General features: G+C 35.4%; 2 protein-coding genes across 3 annotated transcripts; one reads left to right on the top strand and one right to left on the bottom strand.

Moving 5' to 3' along the window:
* The first annotated feature begins 462 nt into the window (after window positions 1–462).
* On the top strand, window positions 463–14,389 carry LOC121805833 (cullin-associated NEDD8-dissociated protein 1-like). Of its 2 annotated transcripts, XM_042205849.1 has the most exons (28): window positions 463–667; window positions 782–951; window positions 1,537–1,747; window positions 2,759–2,924; window positions 3,034–3,163; window positions 3,768–3,882; window positions 3,985–4,142; window positions 4,225–4,348; window positions 5,359–5,409; window positions 5,484–5,566; window positions 5,954–6,038; window positions 6,114–6,215; window positions 6,348–6,446; window positions 7,845–7,955; window positions 8,034–8,117; window positions 8,186–8,326; window positions 8,610–8,702; window positions 8,784–8,905; window positions 9,018–9,180; window positions 9,261–9,500; window positions 10,185–10,433; window positions 10,523–10,699; window positions 10,800–10,946; window positions 11,091–11,207; window positions 12,501–12,669; window positions 12,796–12,873; window positions 13,184–13,322; window positions 13,883–14,389. In XM_042205849.1, exons 1-28 carry the CDS (start codon window positions 632–634, stop codon window positions 13,977–13,979), a joined length of 3,657 nt encoding a protein of 1,218 aa, XP_042061783.1. In that variant the 5' UTR covers window positions 463–631; the 3' UTR covers window positions 13,980–14,389. The 2 variants fall into 2 exon arrangements, with proteins under 2 accessions (XP_042061783.1, XP_042061784.1); XM_042205850.1 differs by lacking the exon at window positions 5,359–5,409.
* Window positions 14,390–15,677: 1,288 nt separating this feature from the next.
* Window positions 15,678–19,596, bottom strand: LOC121805834 (protein NRT1/ PTR FAMILY 4.3-like). Its single transcript, XM_042205851.1, has 5 exons — window positions 19,271–19,596; window positions 18,976–19,193; window positions 18,014–18,454; window positions 17,079–17,176; window positions 15,678–16,594 (listed from the first exon to the last, which is right to left on the bottom strand). The coding sequence occupies exons 1-5, from the start codon at window positions 19,401–19,403 to the stop codon at window positions 15,817–15,819; spliced, it is 1,668 nt and encodes a 555-aa protein (XP_042061785.1). The 5' UTR covers window positions 19,404–19,596; the 3' UTR covers window positions 15,678–15,816.
* Between the last annotated feature and the right edge of the window lie 469 nt (window positions 19,597–20,065).

Below are 20,065 nucleotides of genomic sequence, written 5' to 3'. Positions count from 1 at the left end.
ATATTTTTATGTGACGAACTAAAAATGAAATAGTGTAGTGTATTCTCGTGGGACGAAAATAGATACTTTTTTCTTTTGAAAGGCAACTATTATGCCGTGGTTTAGCACTCCTTGATTTCAAACTATTTATAGTACTACTATTTATATTTTAAATAAAAATTAGAATATTTAATTAATATATTAGAATTAATTAAGTATTTCAATATTAAATGATGTCTCTGTTATATTTAAAATTTTAATTTATTATACTAAAAAATCAATCTCAAATTAACGACTTAAAAAATGCGTATAATATATGACGGAGAGAGTATTACGATAAATTTTAAAAATATTATTATTATAATCACAATCAATAATTAAACAATTCCATAAAAAGATATACAGTAGATAACATTTTGCAAATCTTTGTCCTCAAAATAAATGAATATTTGTAAATAAAATTCGTTGGAAATTTGGAAAAACCCAAAAATAAAATTACAGTGGCACTCAGTCTCTCTTCGACCTCTGCTGTTCTTCACTCCTTTGAACTCCGAAGCCATCGCCGCCCTCTCGCCGGGGGATCCACTCAAATTTGAAGTGCGCCGCCGCTCCAAGAGAGAGAAACTGGATTGATTCTAATCGTCTTGCAAACATGGCGAACTTAGCCCTAACTGGAATACTGGAAAAGGTAAACACCGCTCACTGATTTTGTCCACTTTTCCCTTTCTACTATGTACTATGGGTATGCCAGTGTGTGATTGGCCGGTATTCTGAATGATTTTGGGGGTGCAACGCAATGCAGATGACTGGGAAGGATAAGGATTACAGATATATGGCAACTTCTGATTTGCTTAACGAGTTAAACAAAGAAGGGTTTAAACTAGATGTTGATCTTGAACCGAAACTGTCTAGCATTGTCATCCAGCAGCTCGATGATGCAGCAGGCGATGTTTCTGGGTTAGCTGTCAAGTGGTATGCTCCTGCTTCTTGCTTAATTCATTCTGTGTTTATATTGCTTCTCAATTTTATTTTATGATTTTTATTTCTGCTAAAGTTATTGTGAAATGTCTTACTATTTTGAATGCTGCTGCTTTAGTACCCAATTACTCTCCCCATCTACTCCTGCAGATGACAAAGTTTCTATTTATATAAAGCTTCACGTATAGTGTTTTTTCTGTTTTAGGCTTAGTTTTGTATTGCATGATATGAGTTGGTTTGGAAGATTGGTTTGTCCATGAATTAGAATGTAATTACCATTGAGCAATGCATAGTAAACTGTTTCTGTTTACTTGGCAACACAAGCGTGTCACTGATAGATCTGTTTTTATAATGCTTGAGTTTTGCATGCGCAAAACAATCATTCATGATTACTTCTATGATACTCCATATGTTTAAGGTCTCTTTCAATAGGTTGCACAACTATTTTATGATCTGACTTGTCAGCATGTAAATGAAAAATTAGCTACCTTCCTGCTTTAGATTGGGTCCAGAAGTTTTATTAGTATATTGATGAACAAATAATATAATTCTATATTTTTATCTTTCTGTAAATCCTAGCCTTGCTCCCTTGGTGAAAAAAATCCGCGAGCAGCAAGTTCTTGAGATGACTAATAAGCTTTGTGACAAATTGCTCAATGGGAAAGAGCAAAATCGGGACATTGCTAGCATTGCTTTGAAGACAATTGTTGCTGAAGTTCCTAACGCAACAGTTGCACAATCTGTTCTTGTATCCATTTCTCCCAAGTTGATACGAGGAATAGTCACACAGGTCAGTCTGATATATTTATTCATTCAGTTTTTCAGTTATGCAAATTTGTAGAATATGTAGAAGCTGTTTAAGCCTGAATTGCATGTCATCATTAGTCTTGAATGATATCACTATTTTGTATGGCGAAGCTCATTAAAGGAAAAAAGAGTTTGATATCTAAGTTTCTGCTCATGGCTTCTGAACTTTAGGATCTGTTTAAGACCTTACCTGTTAAAGGATTATCTTAACACGAGGGGGTAAATGCTGAAGATATCAAACATTTAATTGTACGCCTTTCAATTAGGCTAAGCCTATAGCCGAGGTAGTTATTGGACAGGATTCCAAAGGAGCATCAATGGTTCAATTTGGGTCACGTTGGGTATAAGTTGCATGACTAGTGCGTAAGGACCTTATCCCTAAAAAATATTGTTTGTCTTGGTATGACACTATGAGCTTAAAAGTGAAAGAAAATAATCTAGACCATGAATGCTTTGTAGGGAAAACCTGCCCTGTCTGATCCATTAGACACTGGCAATTTCTTTTCTACTGTTGAACCTGCATTTTGTACTTGAACTCCTATAATATCCTCTTCTTCAGTCAATTCTTTCATTGCTTTTTATGATATGAAACCCAATTCTTAAAACTGTCCCGGCTATTCTGTAAGAATATTAGGGTTTCCATAAGGTTTTGCATTGCTTATAGCTTTTTAAGGCGATATTCAAGTCTTTCTTATTTTTCTCTATAAACTGATTTTCTTAAAATGTCTGCATTCATATGGAGGAATTATTAGGTTTACCATCCAACTATTGTAAATCAGATTATCTACTCTCCTGTACAAAATGCACTAGAATGGTAAGAAAATTGAAATTAAATGAATTTCACACATTCGGATAAAACAACTGATTCTAAAGCTTGGAATAGTCAAGGGTGTAATTGTTCTGGTTGTTAATGTCTTATTACAGCAACAGATACTTGCAGCAATACTTTTTTCTTTTCTCCTTTTAATTAAACTTATTATATTTCTTCCTCTAGGGGATGGGCGCAGAAATCAAATGTGAATGCCTTGATATTTTGTGTGACGTTCTACATAAATACGGTAATTTAATGGCATCCGATCATGAGGTGCTGTTGAGTGCACTTTTGCCCCAGTTGAACACCAATCAAGCCAGTGTGAGAAAAAAGGCTGTTTCATGTATTGGTAGGATAACTGATCCTAATGTACTCTAGAATAATGTACCCTTATGTTTTGCATTATCAAATGACCTCATAATTCCTCGACATGGTGTAAATTATAACTTCTGTTGCAGCATCTCTGGCTTCAAGCTTGTCAGATGATTTGCTGGCAAAGGCTACAGTTGAAATTGTCCAGCTTTTGAAAAATCAGGCAACAAAATCTGAAATTACTCGTACAAATATTCAAATGATTGGGGCATTGAGGTAAGTTGATGAGCTTTGTCTCTTTCCTGATTGTTACATGCATCTATATAACTTTTATGGTACAACATTTTTTACTATTATACTATGTTCATCTTGTTCTGGTGGATGACATTATTGTTTCAAGCAAGAAGTTGCTGCATTTCAGGACTAAAGTTCTATTAGGGTAATTAAATCTGGTTGATTATGAGTGGTTTATAATCTAGTTCCTCAAGGTTGTTCCTTTACTACATGTTACATTGTAGAAGTGAATGAATTAATTGACATTTTTATATACTAATATTCTGTTATTAATTTATTAGATATGTTGGACATATGCTTCAGTTAACAGTTTACTGGATCATGGCTTTTAATTGGCAAACTTTTATAGTGCTTGTGGTTGAATCCTTAACTTGGACTATTTGGTTTGGGAACCAGCATAGTTTGCTAATGAAGTTAAATTGAAAGGCAGACTGGTTTAGAGGAAAAATCATGTTCTTAATTAGGAATACCGGAGATATTTCCTTAACTTTTCATTATTGTTTTTAAATATATGACCTTTTTGAACATGCTACCGATCTATGAGGCGTCTAATAGTGAATTTTTCTTGGATTTTCTGGTTATGAAGCCGTGCTGTTGGCTATCGCTTTGGTCCACACCTTGGAGATGCAGTTCCAATTCTCATTAACTACTGTAATAATGCATCAGAGAATGATGAAGAACTTCGTGAGTATAGCTTGCAGGTACTTTGTTTATTTAAGTTTTATTATTATAACATTATTACTTTACTTCCCCACTTCTTTGTTGTATTTTTCCTTGAAGGCATCGTATGTTTTCTGATGTAGGCATTAGAGAGTTTTCTACTTCGGTGTCCTAGGGATATCTCTTCCTACTGTGACCAAATCTTACATCTTACTTTGGAATTTCTTAGTCATGATCCAAATTTTACTGATAACATGGAAGAGGACACAGATGACGAGAGTTACGCGGAGGAGGAAGATGAGTATGTACTATGTTTTAATATTTTATGGCTGTGTGTAATTATGCTTGATAGATATGTGCTCAGTGGTCATTTATGCTTGTAGTGAGAGTGCTAATGAGTACACAGATGATGAAGATGTGAGCTGGAAAGTGCGGAGAGCTGCTGCCAAATGCTTAGCTGCTTTAATTGTTTCTCGGCCTGAGATGCTTTCAAGACTATATGATGAGGTATACAATTTATCTGTTTTTCTTCGCTGTCACTCAATGTTAACATGGAGAGTTTTATAGTTCAGGGCTCACATTGAGAATCTCAGAACTGAGAGACATGTTGCTTTGCCTAGTGCCTACATAAACTGATTTTGAATTCATACCAATGACTGCATTTATATGCAAGTTTATATGCATGACTATCAATACCTGTGGCTGTACCTTTATTTTTTTGTCTCCACTAGAGCTGTAACATGTCACTAGAGGTTTATATAGTTTACATTTTCTATTGACTTTGGCTATTATAGATCATCATTCAAGAGAGACCATTTGATAGATCTTTTGAGAGCTTAGAACATTTCTCCAATTGAATGGAACAAAAAGACATGATAGAAGTTTTGTGTGAGCTGACAAAATTTGAAAAACTAAAGAGAAGCATGTAAAATACAACCCTTTGGATTCTATTTTGAAAGACGAATGTCACGAGAGAGGGTTCATACTATGAGTGCCCGTACTACTTTCCGTTGGATGCATGCAAGTAGAACGTCAACATAATAATTGTGCTGAATATATTCTACAATAATTTCTTTGGGCAAGGGCATAGGTTGAAGACCCTGTTGCTTGATCTTTAAGAAAGAGTTGAGCTTCTTATTGGTGTTTATCATATCACATAAATCTAATAGATCAAGATATAAACCAATTAACCAAGATGTTTGGGTCAAAATATTTGATAGTGTCTGTTAGCCTTTTTTTTATCTAGTAACTGATGAAAGCTTGTGGCACTACATCTACTGTAAAGGAATTCTCTTGTAAAATCAAGCATATGATATTACTACCTAAAGGCAAGACATATATTTTCTCAGTATTCCATGATTTCATTTTCAGTTAAAGTGAAATGTGAGATATGTAGACAGTAGACGTGGTGGTCAACCAGATGTTTTTTTCGAGTTTCGACATTCTGGAAAATTTCTTGCTCTTGTCTATGCATCTATAGTTTTTCCCACTTGGGAATGTAATCCCACTTGTTTCAGGCATGTCCAAAGTTGATTGATAGGTTTAAAGAAAGGGAAGAGAACGTCAAGGTATTAATTATTTGTTGTATGTGTAAGACAATAAGATTACTTCTTCTTTTTGTATCTAATGGATTATGTTGCAGATGGATATCTTCAATACGTTCACTGAATTACTTAGACAAACAGGAAATGTGACTAAAGGCCAGACAGATTTCGATGAATCAAGGCAAGTGTATTATTATTCCTTGATTGTTTGGATTTTCTCCTACTGTTTATCGAGTTCCATTATTAGCTTGATGCTAGTAGAGTGATGAGCTTCTGTTTGGACCTAAGGTGATCAAACAAATTATGTTTCATATTACTTTTGTTTTCTACACCCTGACTTCAGATGGTTAAGAGTGTGTCGAATAATAAACTTCTGTACCTCTTTTAGATGCAAATGATCTACTTGTCACAATTATTTACCTAAAATATTGATATTCTGAACGTGTTTCTTCTTTTTCTGTTGAACTGTTATAATGATGCTCCATCCATGGATAAAAAGGACAATTCTGTTTCTGCATTTGCTAATTGGATTTTGCTTATTTCTTTCCTTTGTTGCAACACTATGCAGTCCCAGATATTTATTGAAGCAAGAGGTGGCAAAGATTGTTCGATCTGTAAATAAACAGTTACGCGAGAAATCTATAAAGACAAAGGTGAAATTGATACAAATGCCGTGCGTTATGCTGAATTTTCAGCATTGTGAATTCACCGCTTTGGTTGTTCTGCAGGTTGGAGCTTTCTCCATTTTGAAAGAGCTGGTGATTGTTTTGCCTGATTGCCTTGCAGACCATATTGGATCTCTGACTCCTGGAATTGAGAAAGCACTTTTTGTAAGATATTCTCTGTTTTTGCACTTTCTGTAAGATATTCTCTGTTTTTGCACTTTCATGTGTTCGAGTGTCAGTATTTCCATGTTTTCCTAGAAGTTTGATATCTGTTTATGCATTTACCTCTATCCACAGGACAAATCTTCGACCTCAAACTTAAAGATTGAAGCTCTTGTTTTTACTAGATTAGTGTTGGCCTCACATGCTCCTCCTGTTTTTCATCCATACATCAAGGTAGTGTTAATCAAGTTAGTTACTGATTTATAGTTTCTCAACCATTTGAAACATGAATGTCGTAACACAGTTATTTTGTTTGTTCAATTTGTTTTCTTCAGATCAGTGTTTCTATTATAATTTGGGGAATTTGCATCTTTCAGTCTCTTAAGGGTAATGGATGCTAGTACTTGTTAGCTGCTTTTGAAGTATAGATTTTTATGCAGACAAGACAAAGGATGTTGTAAATGGTTTTCGATATTGAATGCTTGTCATGGCATTTTTTAAACCATTTTATTTTTTTCAGGAGGTCTGGTTTTCTGTGTTAATATCTTCGTTTCAGGGTATATACATGTTGCATTCCTCAGTTTTTATAAATGCTTGGTGAGGACTGTGCTGGAGCTTTACTTGATTAGAGATATCACATATAAAGGGAAACCACTCCTGTAGTACTTATTAAGTACTTTAAAGAGCACAGACCTCTATGTAGACTACATATATCAAAGTAAACGACTGTACGCTGAAGATTTAATGATATATCAGGGTAACAGGACGTCTTTAGGTTTCCTGCCTAAATCTTGGGTCATGAGTCTTTAATTCTTTCAATTGGCACTTTGCTGATACTCCCTCTGTCCCATTACATGTGACACATTTATTTTGGGCACATGTTTTTAGGTAGTGGTTTTTAGTGATTAAATGAAGAGAGAATAAAGTAGGAGTGAGAAAAAAGTAGAGAAAAAGTAGGAGAGAAGATAAAGTAAGAAAGAGATAGAGTGTTTATTTTTTAGCTATGAAAGGAAAGGTGTCACTTATAATGGGAAGGCCCAAAAAGGAATACGCCTTACTTATAGTTGGACGGAGGGACTATATGGTTTGGTGAGCTTTAGTATCGGGCTGAAAATGTTCTACTACTCTGGTTTTCTGTGTAATTAGATAAATACTTTGGTTTTACATAAAAAGGGCCACAAGTTGACAATAGTTACAAACCATGTCAACTTACACAAAATCTTCACCTAAGGTTAACAGTCCATGTTTCCATTTTCTTTGGGGACCATCAGCCATTTACATAACAGAATCTGGTTCATTCCATAGAGCAGTATGTCTAATGTCCATGACCTTCCTTTTTTCATCCATGTTTCCGAAAAGCACTGAACAGAGGTGTGTTGTTTGTGCCCGTTTATTGTTTCTCTAGATAGTGATTGGAGGAGCTATACCTGAACTCAAATCCCAGTCTAAGAAGAAACAAAGTGAGATTAATTGTGATCCAAATTTGCATGAACTTCAATGAATTCTTGGCTGTAATTGATTTTGTATTATTCACATAGCATTCACCCTTTATAATTATTGTACAATTGATGTTTGTGAATTTGAATATTTTCTAAATTAATGATGAAATTTTATGTATGCATCTCTTCTCAGGCACTATCTGCTCCAATTATATCTGCTGTCAGTGAACGGTATTATAAAGTTACAGCAGAGGCATTAAGAGTATGTGGGGAACTTGTTCGTGTTGTGCGGCCAGATATTGAGGTTTTCTTCTTATCTCTGAACTTATAGCTCCATTTCGGAGCATTAACTCTGAAACTGTAATTTTATCCTTTTGAACAGGTGTATGGTTTTGATTTTAAACCCTACGTCCATCCTATATATGCTGCTATCATGTCACGTTTGACCAATCAAGATCAAGATCAGGTTAGCGATAGTCTTGCAGCTATATCATGTGTTCTCTCTACATTATGTCTTATTCCTCTCATTTGCAGGAAGTGAAAGAATGTGCAATTTCTTGCATGGGACTCGTGGTGTCTACATTTGGTGATCATCTCGGAGCAGAGCTACCCTCATGCCTCCCCGTGCTTGTTGATCGAATGGGAAATGAGATTACTCGTCTTACAGCTGTTAAGGTTTGTCAAAGTTCTTCTGTAGTCACTGGAGATCGAGATATGTCAAATTGTAAATGACTTCAGTTACTCTGTCTCTTGGTCCAATGGGTGAATCCATAAACCACATGAAGATGATTTTTTATATTGCTCTCACTTAGTTGTTAGGACTTCTTTTTATTCAATTTGTTTGAGCAATTATCAACAAAATATATATTAATAATTTTGAATGACACTGATTTTCTTTACAGTTTCATTTACAAATTGCTATACCTTTATTCTATTTTATTTTATTTTATTTTTCCAGGCATTTGCTGTCATTGCAGCTTCTCCTCTGCACCTTGACTTATCCTGTGTTTTAGAGCATGTAATTTCAGAGCTGACTGCATTCCTAAGAAAGGTATAAGCTATTTCCCCAATCATTAAATGATGGTTTCACTATGTTGTATACTGAGCTGTTTCCGTGTTTCTACTTGAAAAGGCCAATCGAGCGCTAAGACAAGCTACTCTTGGAACACTGAACACACTTATTGTAGGATATGGTGATAAAATCGGCTCAGCTGCTTATGAAGTCATTGTTGTTGAACTTTCAACTCTGATCAGGTTAGGCTATATTTAATTTACTATATTGCTGACTTTATTGTTTTGCATGTTAACGTGTTCATATATGATAAACTTTCATTTTTAAATCTTGATTCCACCTTTTTCTTTACAGTGACTCAGACTTGCATATGGCTGCTCTAGCCTTGGAATTATGTTGCACATTAATGGCTGACAAAAGATCTGGTCCAAATGTTGGCCTGACTGTCCGAAATAAAGTTCTGCCACAAGCGCTGACTTTAATTAGAAGCTCTCTGCTGCAGGGCCAGGCCCTTCTGGTACTAATTTTATGTTTCATTGATTAGGACGTGTTATATAAAGTTTGCTTCTCTTTTAACATGTCTTTTGGAAATCACAGGCACTACAGAATTTCTTCACTGCACTGATTTACTCGGCCAACACAAGCTTTGATGCACTGCTTGATTCTCTTCTTTCTACTGCCAAACCATCTGCCCAGACTAGTGCTGTTGCTAAACAGGCTTTATTCTCAATTGCTCAATGTGTGGCAGTTCTCTGTCTTGCTGCAGGCGATAAAAAATGTTCCTCGACTGTAAACATGCTTACAGATATCTTAAAAGCAGATAGCAGTACCAATTCGGTATATAAATCTGGTTTATCTACTCTTTAGTTTGCTCGGGAGGTCTATATAAGTGTTACTACTAGTTCTTAAGTTTGCATTATCTAGACAAATGTTATTGTGCTCAAGCTTATGTCTGTAAACTTATAAATCTATAACAAACCCTAATTTAAACAAACAGGTTCACCTTTGCTGTAAGTATTTGCTTGTTTTTGAACCTTTTTTAGATCTTTAATGGAAAGATAATCCTTTTGAACCATAACTGGGTCTGGTCCCGAAATATGTAGTTGCTAACTAGAATAATTAATAAGATATGTTCCAAGATATATAAATTAGGGTCTATGTAAATGGAACAATTACATATTCTAAGAGAGACCGGATTGTTGGATATAAATTATAATACTTGCCATCTTGTGCCTGTTAATAATTCTACTTTTGCTTTTATGCCACTTGAAGTACTCAATCTTCCTTGTGAATTTAGCATTGCATTCTGTTTGAGAATTTCAGAAATTGTTTTTCCTTTTTTTAGCTTACATCTTTCCTATTGTTTTTTCCTCCATATCTTGTGTGTTCTGTAAGCTCATGAAATTCTTTTATATACTCATGAAATTCATTTTTTATTCGGCATTTCATTATTCACAATGAAATTTTGGTTATATCACATATATCTAGTGCTCTTATGGTTTTCACCATTCTTTCTCATAGGCCAAGCAGCATCTCTCCTTGCTATGCTTGGGAGAGATAGGAAGGAGAAAAGATTTAAGCGCTCATGACCACATAGAGAACATTGTTATTGAGTCTTTTCAGTCGCCATTCGAAGAAATAAAGTCTGCTGCATCTTATGCTCTGGGAAACATTGCTGTTGGGAATCTTCTTAAATATTTGCCTTTCATCTTGGATAAAATTGATAATCAGCAAAAGAAGCAATATCTATTGCTCCATTCTCTGAAAGAGGTCCGTTCCTTTTAGATCTATGCTGTTAAGAGATAAAGAGTTTCTTCTCATTACGTACTTGTACTTGATAAATACTCACCTGCTTACAGGTCATTGTGAGACAATCAGTAGATAAAGCTGAATTTGATTATTCCAGTGTTGACAAGATCACTAAATTGCTATTCAACCACTGTGAAAGTGACGAAGAGGGTGTTCGCAATGTGGTAGCTGAGTGCCTGGGAAAAATTGCTCTTATTGAGCCTGGGAAACTTGTTCCTGCACTTAAGGTACCTTCTTAGAAGAAGTAATGTGTTTTTTAACTTTTGTATATATAAATAATACATGATTTTTCCTGCAAAGAGTAATATACTTGAAATATTCTTGTAGGAGAGGACATCCAGTCCTGCTGCATTCACCCGAGCAACTGTTGTTATAGCAGTGAAATATTCTATAGTTGAGCGGCAGGAGAAAATAGATGAGATTCTGTACCCTGAGATTTCTACTTTCCTGATGCTTATCAAGGATCAAGACCGGGTAATTGTCAGACACTTGCTTTGATTGTTCTCAAGACAGTTTTCCCAATGTTTTGTTTAGGAGAAACAGATTGCATTTTAAATGCCTCATTTGAAGATCCTTGACCATATATGCAATTTTTATGGTTTATTGGTCTATGTGCAGCATGTGAGGCGTGCTGCTGTTTTGGCCCTGAGTACTGCAGCTCATAATAAACCAAACCTGATAAAGTCCCTGTTACCAGAGCTATTGCCACTCCTCTATGATCAAACAGTAATAAAGGTAAGTGCTTCAGTACATAACATATACATATCACAGATAATATACCTTCCAAATGCTATTAGATGCATTCGGTTGATCATGAGTGTATTCATTTTCTAATTTTCTTAACCCAATCTGCACTTTGTACTAAAGGTTCTATTTTGTATGGCTGTATATGTTACCTGTTATCTTGGTTTCATGTTGAGCATTAAAATGGAAAGTATTCTTTACAATTGATGCAGTTTGAAATGGCATCCTTTTACTTCTATAATACTATGAAGAAAGTTCTTTCAATTGTTCCAAGTAGGCTCTTCCAGGTGAAGTATGCATTCATTGAATTGAGGGCAGAGAGTTACATTATGGCCTCATATTTGGCGTAGTTGCAAAAATGGCATAACCTTTAAAAATTCAAAAACAAACCGTGTCTTTTTGAAAAAGTTGAAGATAAAGCCTGAATTTTTGGGCTTGAAGTTCGTGGAAGACCCGAATAGGTTGTGAATTTATCATAGATTTTATTTTCTAACCAAGCATCAAAATGACTTTGGATTCAAGAAATTTACATCAGAATTTTGACCCCAGAAATGTAGGCCTGACTCCTGACTCATGAGCCATATTTGCAACTTTTTCAGAAGGCCGGGTTTTTTCTTTTGAGATTTTTGAGAATTGGGCCATTTTTGCTTGCAATTCGACCCAAAGGTTGGACCATAAAGCATAAATAATCTCATTCAAGGCCCCTCCAAATCATTAGCTTCAGTATGCTTATGGATGTTGGATTCAGTTCTGTTAGTCTGTTAGATTCTTGATCTAAGAAACATAAGAATTCTGGGATGGCCTTTAGGAATTTCTCTTTATGTGATCTTTTACGTCATGTTTAAATATTCTGTTGTAAGCGTCTTATATAAAAGGACGATTTGAGAATTTTCTGTTAATGTGATTATTTTGCTTGAAATGCTTCACATTCAAACATTCCTATGTATTCTAAAATTCTGAATAGAATCATTGGATCTGGAATTGGAAGCAGTAATCAAATTCCTCCATGAACTGCAAGTTTTCTATGTAATTTGTCAAAGCATTTGGATTTCTATTCTACGATGCTGACTTTTTCTCCTGAATTCATGTATTATATGATTTCAGCTTCATAGCTATTCATGTGTCAATTGTTTTTTCTCAAGTATATCATTTTGTCTCTTTTATTGCCCTGCTTAAATGTAATGCCCGACATTATATTATCACTTTATTTACCTATAGTGGCAGCATATTATTTGAGAACAGGAACTTTTTAATGTGTTATTCTGGCAAATTTTCTCATTGCAGAAAGAGTTGATCAGGACAGTTGATCTTGGCCCTTTCAAGCACACGGTGGATGATGGGCTTGAATTGAGGAAAGCTGCTTTTGAATGTGTGGACACTCTGTTAGACAGTTGCCTTGATCAAGTGAACCCATCTTCTTTTATAGTACCATACCTTTTATCTGGATTAGATGGTAAGCGAACATTTGTCGGACCGATCGTCTTTTCTTCTTTCAATACCTGTACTTCCATTTGTTGGTTATATGTGCTATAGAAGTGACAGTGGAGTTTTAAACCTCATACCTTTTCAATATTTGCAGATCATTATGATGTTAAAATGCCTTGCCATCTTATCCTTTCAAAGTTGGCTGATAAGTGCCCGTCTGCTGTGTTGGCAGGTATATCTCAATTTCTTGTTATATATGAACATAAAATTCTACTCCCTCCGTCCCCCATTAATTGTCCACTTTTGCCATTTTCGTCCGTCCCCCATTAATTGTCCACTAACTCATTTCACTCACATTTTATTATAAAACTAATTTATACAAGTGGGACCCATATTCCACTAACTTTTTCAACCCACTTTCCTTTACATTTGTAAAACCCGTGCCGGAATCAAAGTGGACAATTATTAGGGGACGGAGGGAGTATAATATTTACTTCCAATTATGTTCGGGTAATTTTAATTTAATTTACATGGACTTTCAGTATTGGATTCTTTGGTGAGTCCTCTCGACAAGACCATCAATTTTAGGCCCAAGCAAGATGCGGTCAAACAAGAAGTAGATCGTAATGAAGACATGATTCGGAGTGCCCTTCGAGCGATTGCATCTTTGAACCGAATAAGGTATATTTGTGCCTTCACTCTTCAGGAAATATCCTTTTTACATTTCCCTAAACACTAGTCATACTCATTGAACATGGTCAGAAATCCAGAAAATTTTATGAATTCTTTTTATATCTGGATGAGGTGCTGGAGTGCTTTTGCTTTTTCTAAAATTTCCCTAATATATATATTTGGCTCCTTTCCATATTCGTGTTAGATATTTTTTAATGTCATATCTGCTCCAGGAGCCCCATGATTTGGAAATTTGAATTACTAATAGGTTGATTTGAGAGGTGGGATCCATATGCTGCTTGTTACAGATGTGAAGTTTTTATTAAGTTAAAAAAATATAACATTCAATCCACCAAGATACATCCACCATTTTACATAATATCCTAAACGTACTAGTTAGTCTTTGCTGATATTTGATCTTAATAAACATTTAAGGTTTCATTTTGCTATGCCTGTAAATAATGGTTCAGATTCACTTTATCCTTTGTTAGCTAAATATCTGGAAGAAAATTTTGTTGATATAAGTTTGGTTTTCATTTCTTTTATGCTTTGTTTTTATTTATTTGCAGCGGAGGAGATTGTAGTCACAGGTTTAAGAATCTCATGAATGAAATTGGCAAGTCTCAGACACTATCCGAGAAATACTCATCCATCCGGAATGAATGACATGGTTATATACCTGACAAGCCTTGTAGACAGGTTTAATTTTTACCATAATTAATAGACCTGTGATACCGTATGGGCGCATAGATGGGTTTTACTATGCCCCAAACATGCAAATGCCAACGTGTCGGGCTGCATTTGTAAAGAAGTGATCCCATCGCGAGATATGGGTTTTATCAACTATTAGGTTTGTTGTCCTAGATTTCGAGCTCCTATCCTTGATTTTTCACCGTGGGATTTTCTTTCTGTTGTGTTGTCTGGTGCTATGTATATTGGAGATGATAAGTTTTAAAAATTGTACGCATTAGAAGAGGATATCGATAGACCATGAGCTTGTTATGTTTTCATTTTCTTGTCCATTAGTAAATGATATATTTGTTGATTACAAAACCAAGAATTTTGTCTCTGAAAAACATTCTATACCCTCCTTTATTTGCGATCATTTATTGCTTTCCACAATATTTATTTACTGGTGTTTTATTATACTCTGTTCAATTGGATTAGATGTAGCAAGTTCAAATTATAGAAATGATCAGTTTTAGGACATCTTAGTAGATATTTTGGGTAATGATGTTGATTGCATAAATAAGTGTTTGGGATAGTTAAAAGTTGATAATGTTAATTTGAGTAGCTCTAGAAGGATTATCATTTAAAATCGTATTAAGTGATTAATCGTTGATATCAAAATGATGTCCCTGGATGGATTAATTGGAACACTTAGCGATATGGAAATTTTGTCAAACATTATCCACAATTAATGATTTATTTTTTCTGGGTTAATGATGGTAAAATTGTACACAATATACATATGTAAGCTAGTAACATGAACAAGCATTTTACCCTGATAGAGGCTTCCATATATGGGTAGAGTAGGTAAGTTATCATCATAATCATATCCCAACAATGCAAGGATGAAAAGAGATCTAAAAGCAAGAAAAAAAAGAGGTCATATTGGTTTTGCAATGGAGGGGCCATTCATGCTTATCTTTTAGGCAACACAGTAGCATCAAGGAATTGGTGGTTGGAAGATATACAAAGGAGGGGGCCTCACCTCCAACATGTTTCAGACATGTTTTTTATTTGTGTAAAAGGTGAATCATTCATAGTAAGAAAATGAGAGCTATGTGTCTCATCTTTCATTTTGTCTCATCATTATTCATGCATAAACTTATGTTTGCCTTCTTTATAATCTCTTCCTCTCTTTCACACACAGAGTTACCAACTTACCAATTACCATAGTGAGAATTGGTTCTCCTGTTTCCTTTAATTTTTTCTATTGTGTAGCAGCACTATTGTCATGGAGTATGCATTAACAAAAAAAAAACAGTGGGTGCACTATGAGTGAGGGCCCTACCTACACATTCAAAACCAGTTGAGAAACACAAAATGAGATTGATTTTGCAATACTTGCCTACATCATATATGTGACTAGTATGGAGGTGTGATCCGTTGCTAACTTTCTTAAGTTGTTAACTCATCAATGCAGTGTAGTAAAAATGTCAACATAAACTTAATTGATTATTTTAATACATTGTGTTGACATTTTAAATATCAATGTGATCGTGTATTAAAATGTCAATGTGTTGACACAGTGTATTAAAATGTCAACGCAAATTATAAAACACAACATATGAGTACGCATGCATCTTAATACATACTATATATAAATATATATTTATAAAACACATATAAGTAGTATTATTGATACAAGGAACACCATTTTTATAACCTTGATGATCAAATGACCTGATCTACAAATTATGACATACATATCATGTACATTTCATATGGTAATTAAGGCATATTAGTTACAAACACCCCATTGCATCTCCAAACCAAATCACACAACACAATCACTGTCACCATCTCCACCAACTCTAATAACGCCACTGGAATACCAGTTAGCCCAAAACAGATAGTTAAGAAAATTAAGAAAGCTAAGCACCGCCAACAGCCAATAAAACAGATCCAACCGATCCTTATCAAGATCATTATCACTGAGCCACCCCGTCGCCCCGTCCACGACCGACACCAGCACCGAGCTCAAAAAGAAGCCGAACGAGTACGAGCAGTAGGTCACCGCGGTGAGCGACGCCCGCATCCCCTCCAGCGGCTGCTTGTAGAAGAACTCCACCAGCCCCACCGCCGTCAGCATCTCCGACACCCCAAATATCACAAACTGCGGCGCAATCCACCATATCGATAGCAAGTCATTATTACCACTATCTCTTCTCTTGCGCTCGACGAGGGCGGCGGCGACCATGGAGAACGTGGAGAGGAGGAGGCCGGCGCCGAGGCGGCGGAGGGGGGTGATGGAGCGGGGGGCGGCGGCGTCGTAGAGGGGGACGGCGAAGATGAGAATGAGGTAGGGGATGGCCTGGAGGGAGGCCGGGGGGATGTGGAAGGAGGAGGAGGAGGAGAGGCGGGTGTTCATGGCGGCGCCTTGCTGGACGGAGAAGGTCTGGAGCTGGGCGAGGATGGTGTTGAAGATGATTGTGCAGCATAGGATTGGAAGCACTGATATCAGAGTTTTCACTTGCTCCACTTGCTTCACACTGCATACTCTCCATTTGCTACTCTCTTCTTCCTCTTTCTTCATGCATGCCTTGTTCAACAATCTGAATTTTTTTTGTCACCATATTGGGGAGAGTATCGGAATTCCGAAATATCATCAACTTTAATTTCATCTCACCACTTTAAAATCACCACCAAAAACTATAAAAAAAAGTTTGGATCTATTCACAAGGTAAAAATCACAACGTTTTGATGAAATTGTAAGTAAATGTCTCTGTCAAAACGATATATCATCTATTTATGAAGAAAATGTCGTTCTTTGGTTGAAAAATATTAGCAATATATCATATGAGTGACTAGATTTTTTTCCTAGCGAATAGATCCAAACTTTATGATTTTTTTGATGGACTCTTTTTGAAGCTGTGGGAATTTGACTAAATTTTAGTAAATATTTTCGACAATTTACACTAGTTTTGAGGGTGGATTTTGTCTAATTGTAGAAATAGAATTTAATAGTATTATAATGAACTACTTTAACTTTTTTTTAAAAAAATTATGCACAATGGAAAGTGGAAATAGTTAAATGACCTGAATCTTAGGGTGGGTTGACTATTGGGAAAACTGTCGGATATGGTGTTGTCAGATGGGCACACATGCTTTCTATTTCGAGTTGCAGCCACAATCACCTAAAATAAAATACAAAAGGAAAATTAGTAAGTAAAACATTAATCTAAACAAAATTTCGATGTGCAAATAATTTTAATAAAAATTGATCCGGTTAGATTCAAATTTAGAGGCATCATGTACCTGCAATTTATAGTAATGTTTAATTATTCAATAAATAAAAATGCGTATGTGTGTAGATGTATTTTAATTAGGTGGATTTGGAAGCTAGATGCCAAATCTTCCGACATAGCTGAATTAAATTAATGTGGTAGTATTATAATTCAACAACATGAATGGCTAATCAGCACCTGCATCAAGTGGAACTAATGCTATTCGATGATTATTTATTTAATATTTTTCTTTTTCTATAACTGAGAGTTGGATATTGATAATTTAATCTTGATCAGCTAATGGAAAGAAGAATACATTCATAATCAGCAGAGACAAACAACTGCACTATCAAAAAATATACATGCATGTTGCAGAAAATTTGATGAATTAACATATAATAATCCTAGAGGAGACAGCTAAAGAACTTGACTAAGATTCAAAAGGTAACTAGTATGTTTTTTTTTGATTGACTATAATTGGCTCAAAAATTTAAAGTCGTTCCATATTTATTTCATTCACTCACGCTCTTTGGGACTAAATTATGGGCTTATGGGACTATATATTATTGTGCCATGTGAAATAATTGAGAAACAAGCTCTAATTAACATGTGCACTGAATTAGTGATATATATGGTTCATTTACTAAAGATTGTAATTAAAATTAGAATGAAATAGTAATTAATGCTCCTACTATTAATATTGTACATCTCAAAATGGGACATTATTAATTGAGAAAAAACTCTAACCTGTGCAATAGGTGTCAATACGCTTCCTCGGGGAGGCTTGTTCCGATAGAGAAGCGTGCCGGAAATGATGATAATGAGGCCCATAGCCATGGAGGCGGCCGAGACACCAAAGCCGATATCCATGCCTGAGTGTGTCTGGACGTAAACGAGAAGGGTCAAGGCAACGAGTTCCCCCAAAGAGAAGGCAAAGTAGATAGCATTGAAGTAGGAGGAGAGTTTCTTGGATTGTTTTGGATCATCTTGGTTGAATTGGTCAGCCCCATGAGCTACCATGTTAGGCTTAACGCACCCACTCCCTAACGCCACCAAATAAAGCGCCACGAAAAATGTTAGGGCTTGCAACCCTTTGGCTTCCACACATTGCGCGCTATCCTTTACCATGTCACATGGTGGCGGCTTCAGCTCGGGCAAATGTGCTTGCACCGATAGCAAGATCAAACCCTGTCTCGCGCAAAATTATCATGTCATTTATTCTAATCAAATTAAATATATAAAATAAAATAAATAACGCTAAACAAGGACAAAATCAGAGTTATGGGCAAGAAAAAATAAATGCGTTTGTTTTTTTTAGCGTTAATAAATGTCAATACTAAATAATCAACTCATCTTATCTTGTCTTGTCTGATTAAGTATTTGAAAAAAGATTTCAATTTCCAAAAGTCAAAGTGAGACCCTTATATTCCACTACCACACTCTCATTAATAAACAATCAAACAATATTTTAAAATATGAGCCCAGTCAACTTAAGTCACTCAATTGTAGATGGTGACAATATATAAGATAAACATTTTGTATGAACTTTCCAATTTTTTTGCCGTATAAATGCAAAAACTAAAATAGAACAAAATAATCTTACAAATATAAAGAAATGGTTTGGAGATATACGGCTACCTCAAATCAGGCCAAAGCCTAACCTTTTCAGTGTGTGTGTGTGTGAGAGAGAGAGAGAGGAACATACATACCGAGAGTTCAATGAAACCAAAGATGAGGGTTGTCCAGAAGCAACCGAGATAAGAATCAGAGAGGAAGCCACCAAGGAGTGAGAGGATGAAGAGTGTTCCAATAAAATTTGTAACTATATTTGCAGCTTTTGATAGGGAAAAGTGCATCTCATTTATAACATATGTTATCAGATTATTCCCAACTGCTGCTATTGCCATTATCTCAAATCCTTGAAGCCCTGCACATCATTATATTCATCAGCATCATCTGTTACAATTAGGTAGCTAGTATTAATTGAGAGACAAGAGAGGAAACCTAGAAGAAAGGCAGCAGCTCTCATGCCCCCATGCTTTTGGGGGTTGGAAGGCTTTCCTCTCCAATCAAGACTGCTCTCTTCACAAACCTTAACTGCTTCCTTCAAATCCTGCTCCCTTCTTGAGGCCTCCATTTTCCTCTTTTTCTTTTTCACACAACTATAGGTGTTTCTCTGTGTTTACACAAGCTCACTCCTTCACACCAAATTTTTATGTTTGAGAGAGAGAGAGAGATTATGTTAATTGCTTGGAATATTTTGTATGAATTCAAGGATGGTTGGGCTCCAATATATACTCACCAGTCACCAGCATAGGCTCAAAAGTCAAAAGGCATGTTTTGTAATATGAGAGAGATGAACAACAGCCAGCACCAACACTTTCTAATTAATACTCCAATCCCCATTAATTGTCACATTTTACAATTTTTGTCCGGTTATTATTAATTGTCTCATTTTATATTTATTATATTTGATAATTGAATTTCATATTCCACCAACTCATTTGATTCACAATTGTTATATAACTAATACTCCTTCCGTCCACCAATAAATATCTCATTTTTCATTTATCCGCCAATAAATGTCTCATTTTAATTTTGCTATTTTAATAATTGGATTACACATTACACTAACTCATTTCACTCATATTTTATTATAAAATTAATATATCAAAGTAAGACACATGTTCCACTTACTTTTTCTATCCACTTTCTTTGACAAAGTTAAATTAGCAGTTTTTAAAACCCAAGGCAGTAAAAAATGCGACATTTATTATTGAAAAGAGGGAATACATGAAA

This window comes from Salvia splendens, chromosome 5, assembly GCF_004379255.2.
Source record: "Salvia splendens isolate huo1 chromosome 5, SspV2, whole genome shotgun sequence".
Classification (NCBI taxonomy): domain Eukaryota; kingdom Viridiplantae; phylum Streptophyta; class Magnoliopsida; order Lamiales; family Lamiaceae; genus Salvia; species Salvia splendens.
This window is presented reverse-complemented; position numbering and strand designations above follow the sequence as displayed.

Bases quoted from the DNA above. Each gene is read 5' to 3' on its own strand.
- LOC121805833 (XM_042205849.1), top strand. From the start codon at position 632: ATGGCGAACTTAGCCCTAACTGGAATACTGGAAAAG. The intron at 2,925-3,033 runs GTAGGATAACTG...CTTCTGTTGCAG, and splicing joins AAAGGCTGTTTCATGTATTG to CATCTCTGGCTTCAAGCTTG. The intron at 9,181-9,260 runs GTACTAATTTTA...TGGAAATCACAG, and splicing joins TGCAGGGCCAGGCCCTTCTG to GCACTACAGAATTTCTTCAC.
- LOC121805834 (XM_042205851.1), bottom strand. From the start codon at position 19,403: ATGGAGGCCTCAAGAAGGGAGCAGGATTTGAAGGAAGCAGTTAAGGTT. The intron at 19,194-19,270 runs GTTTCCTCTCTT...AATGATGTGCAG, and splicing joins AGCTGCTGCCTTTCTTCTAG to GGCTTCAAGGATTTGAGATA. The intron at 18,455-18,975 runs GTATGTATGTTC...TGCGCGAGACAG, and splicing joins TTGGTTTCATTGAACTCTCG to GGTTTGATCTTGCTATCGGT.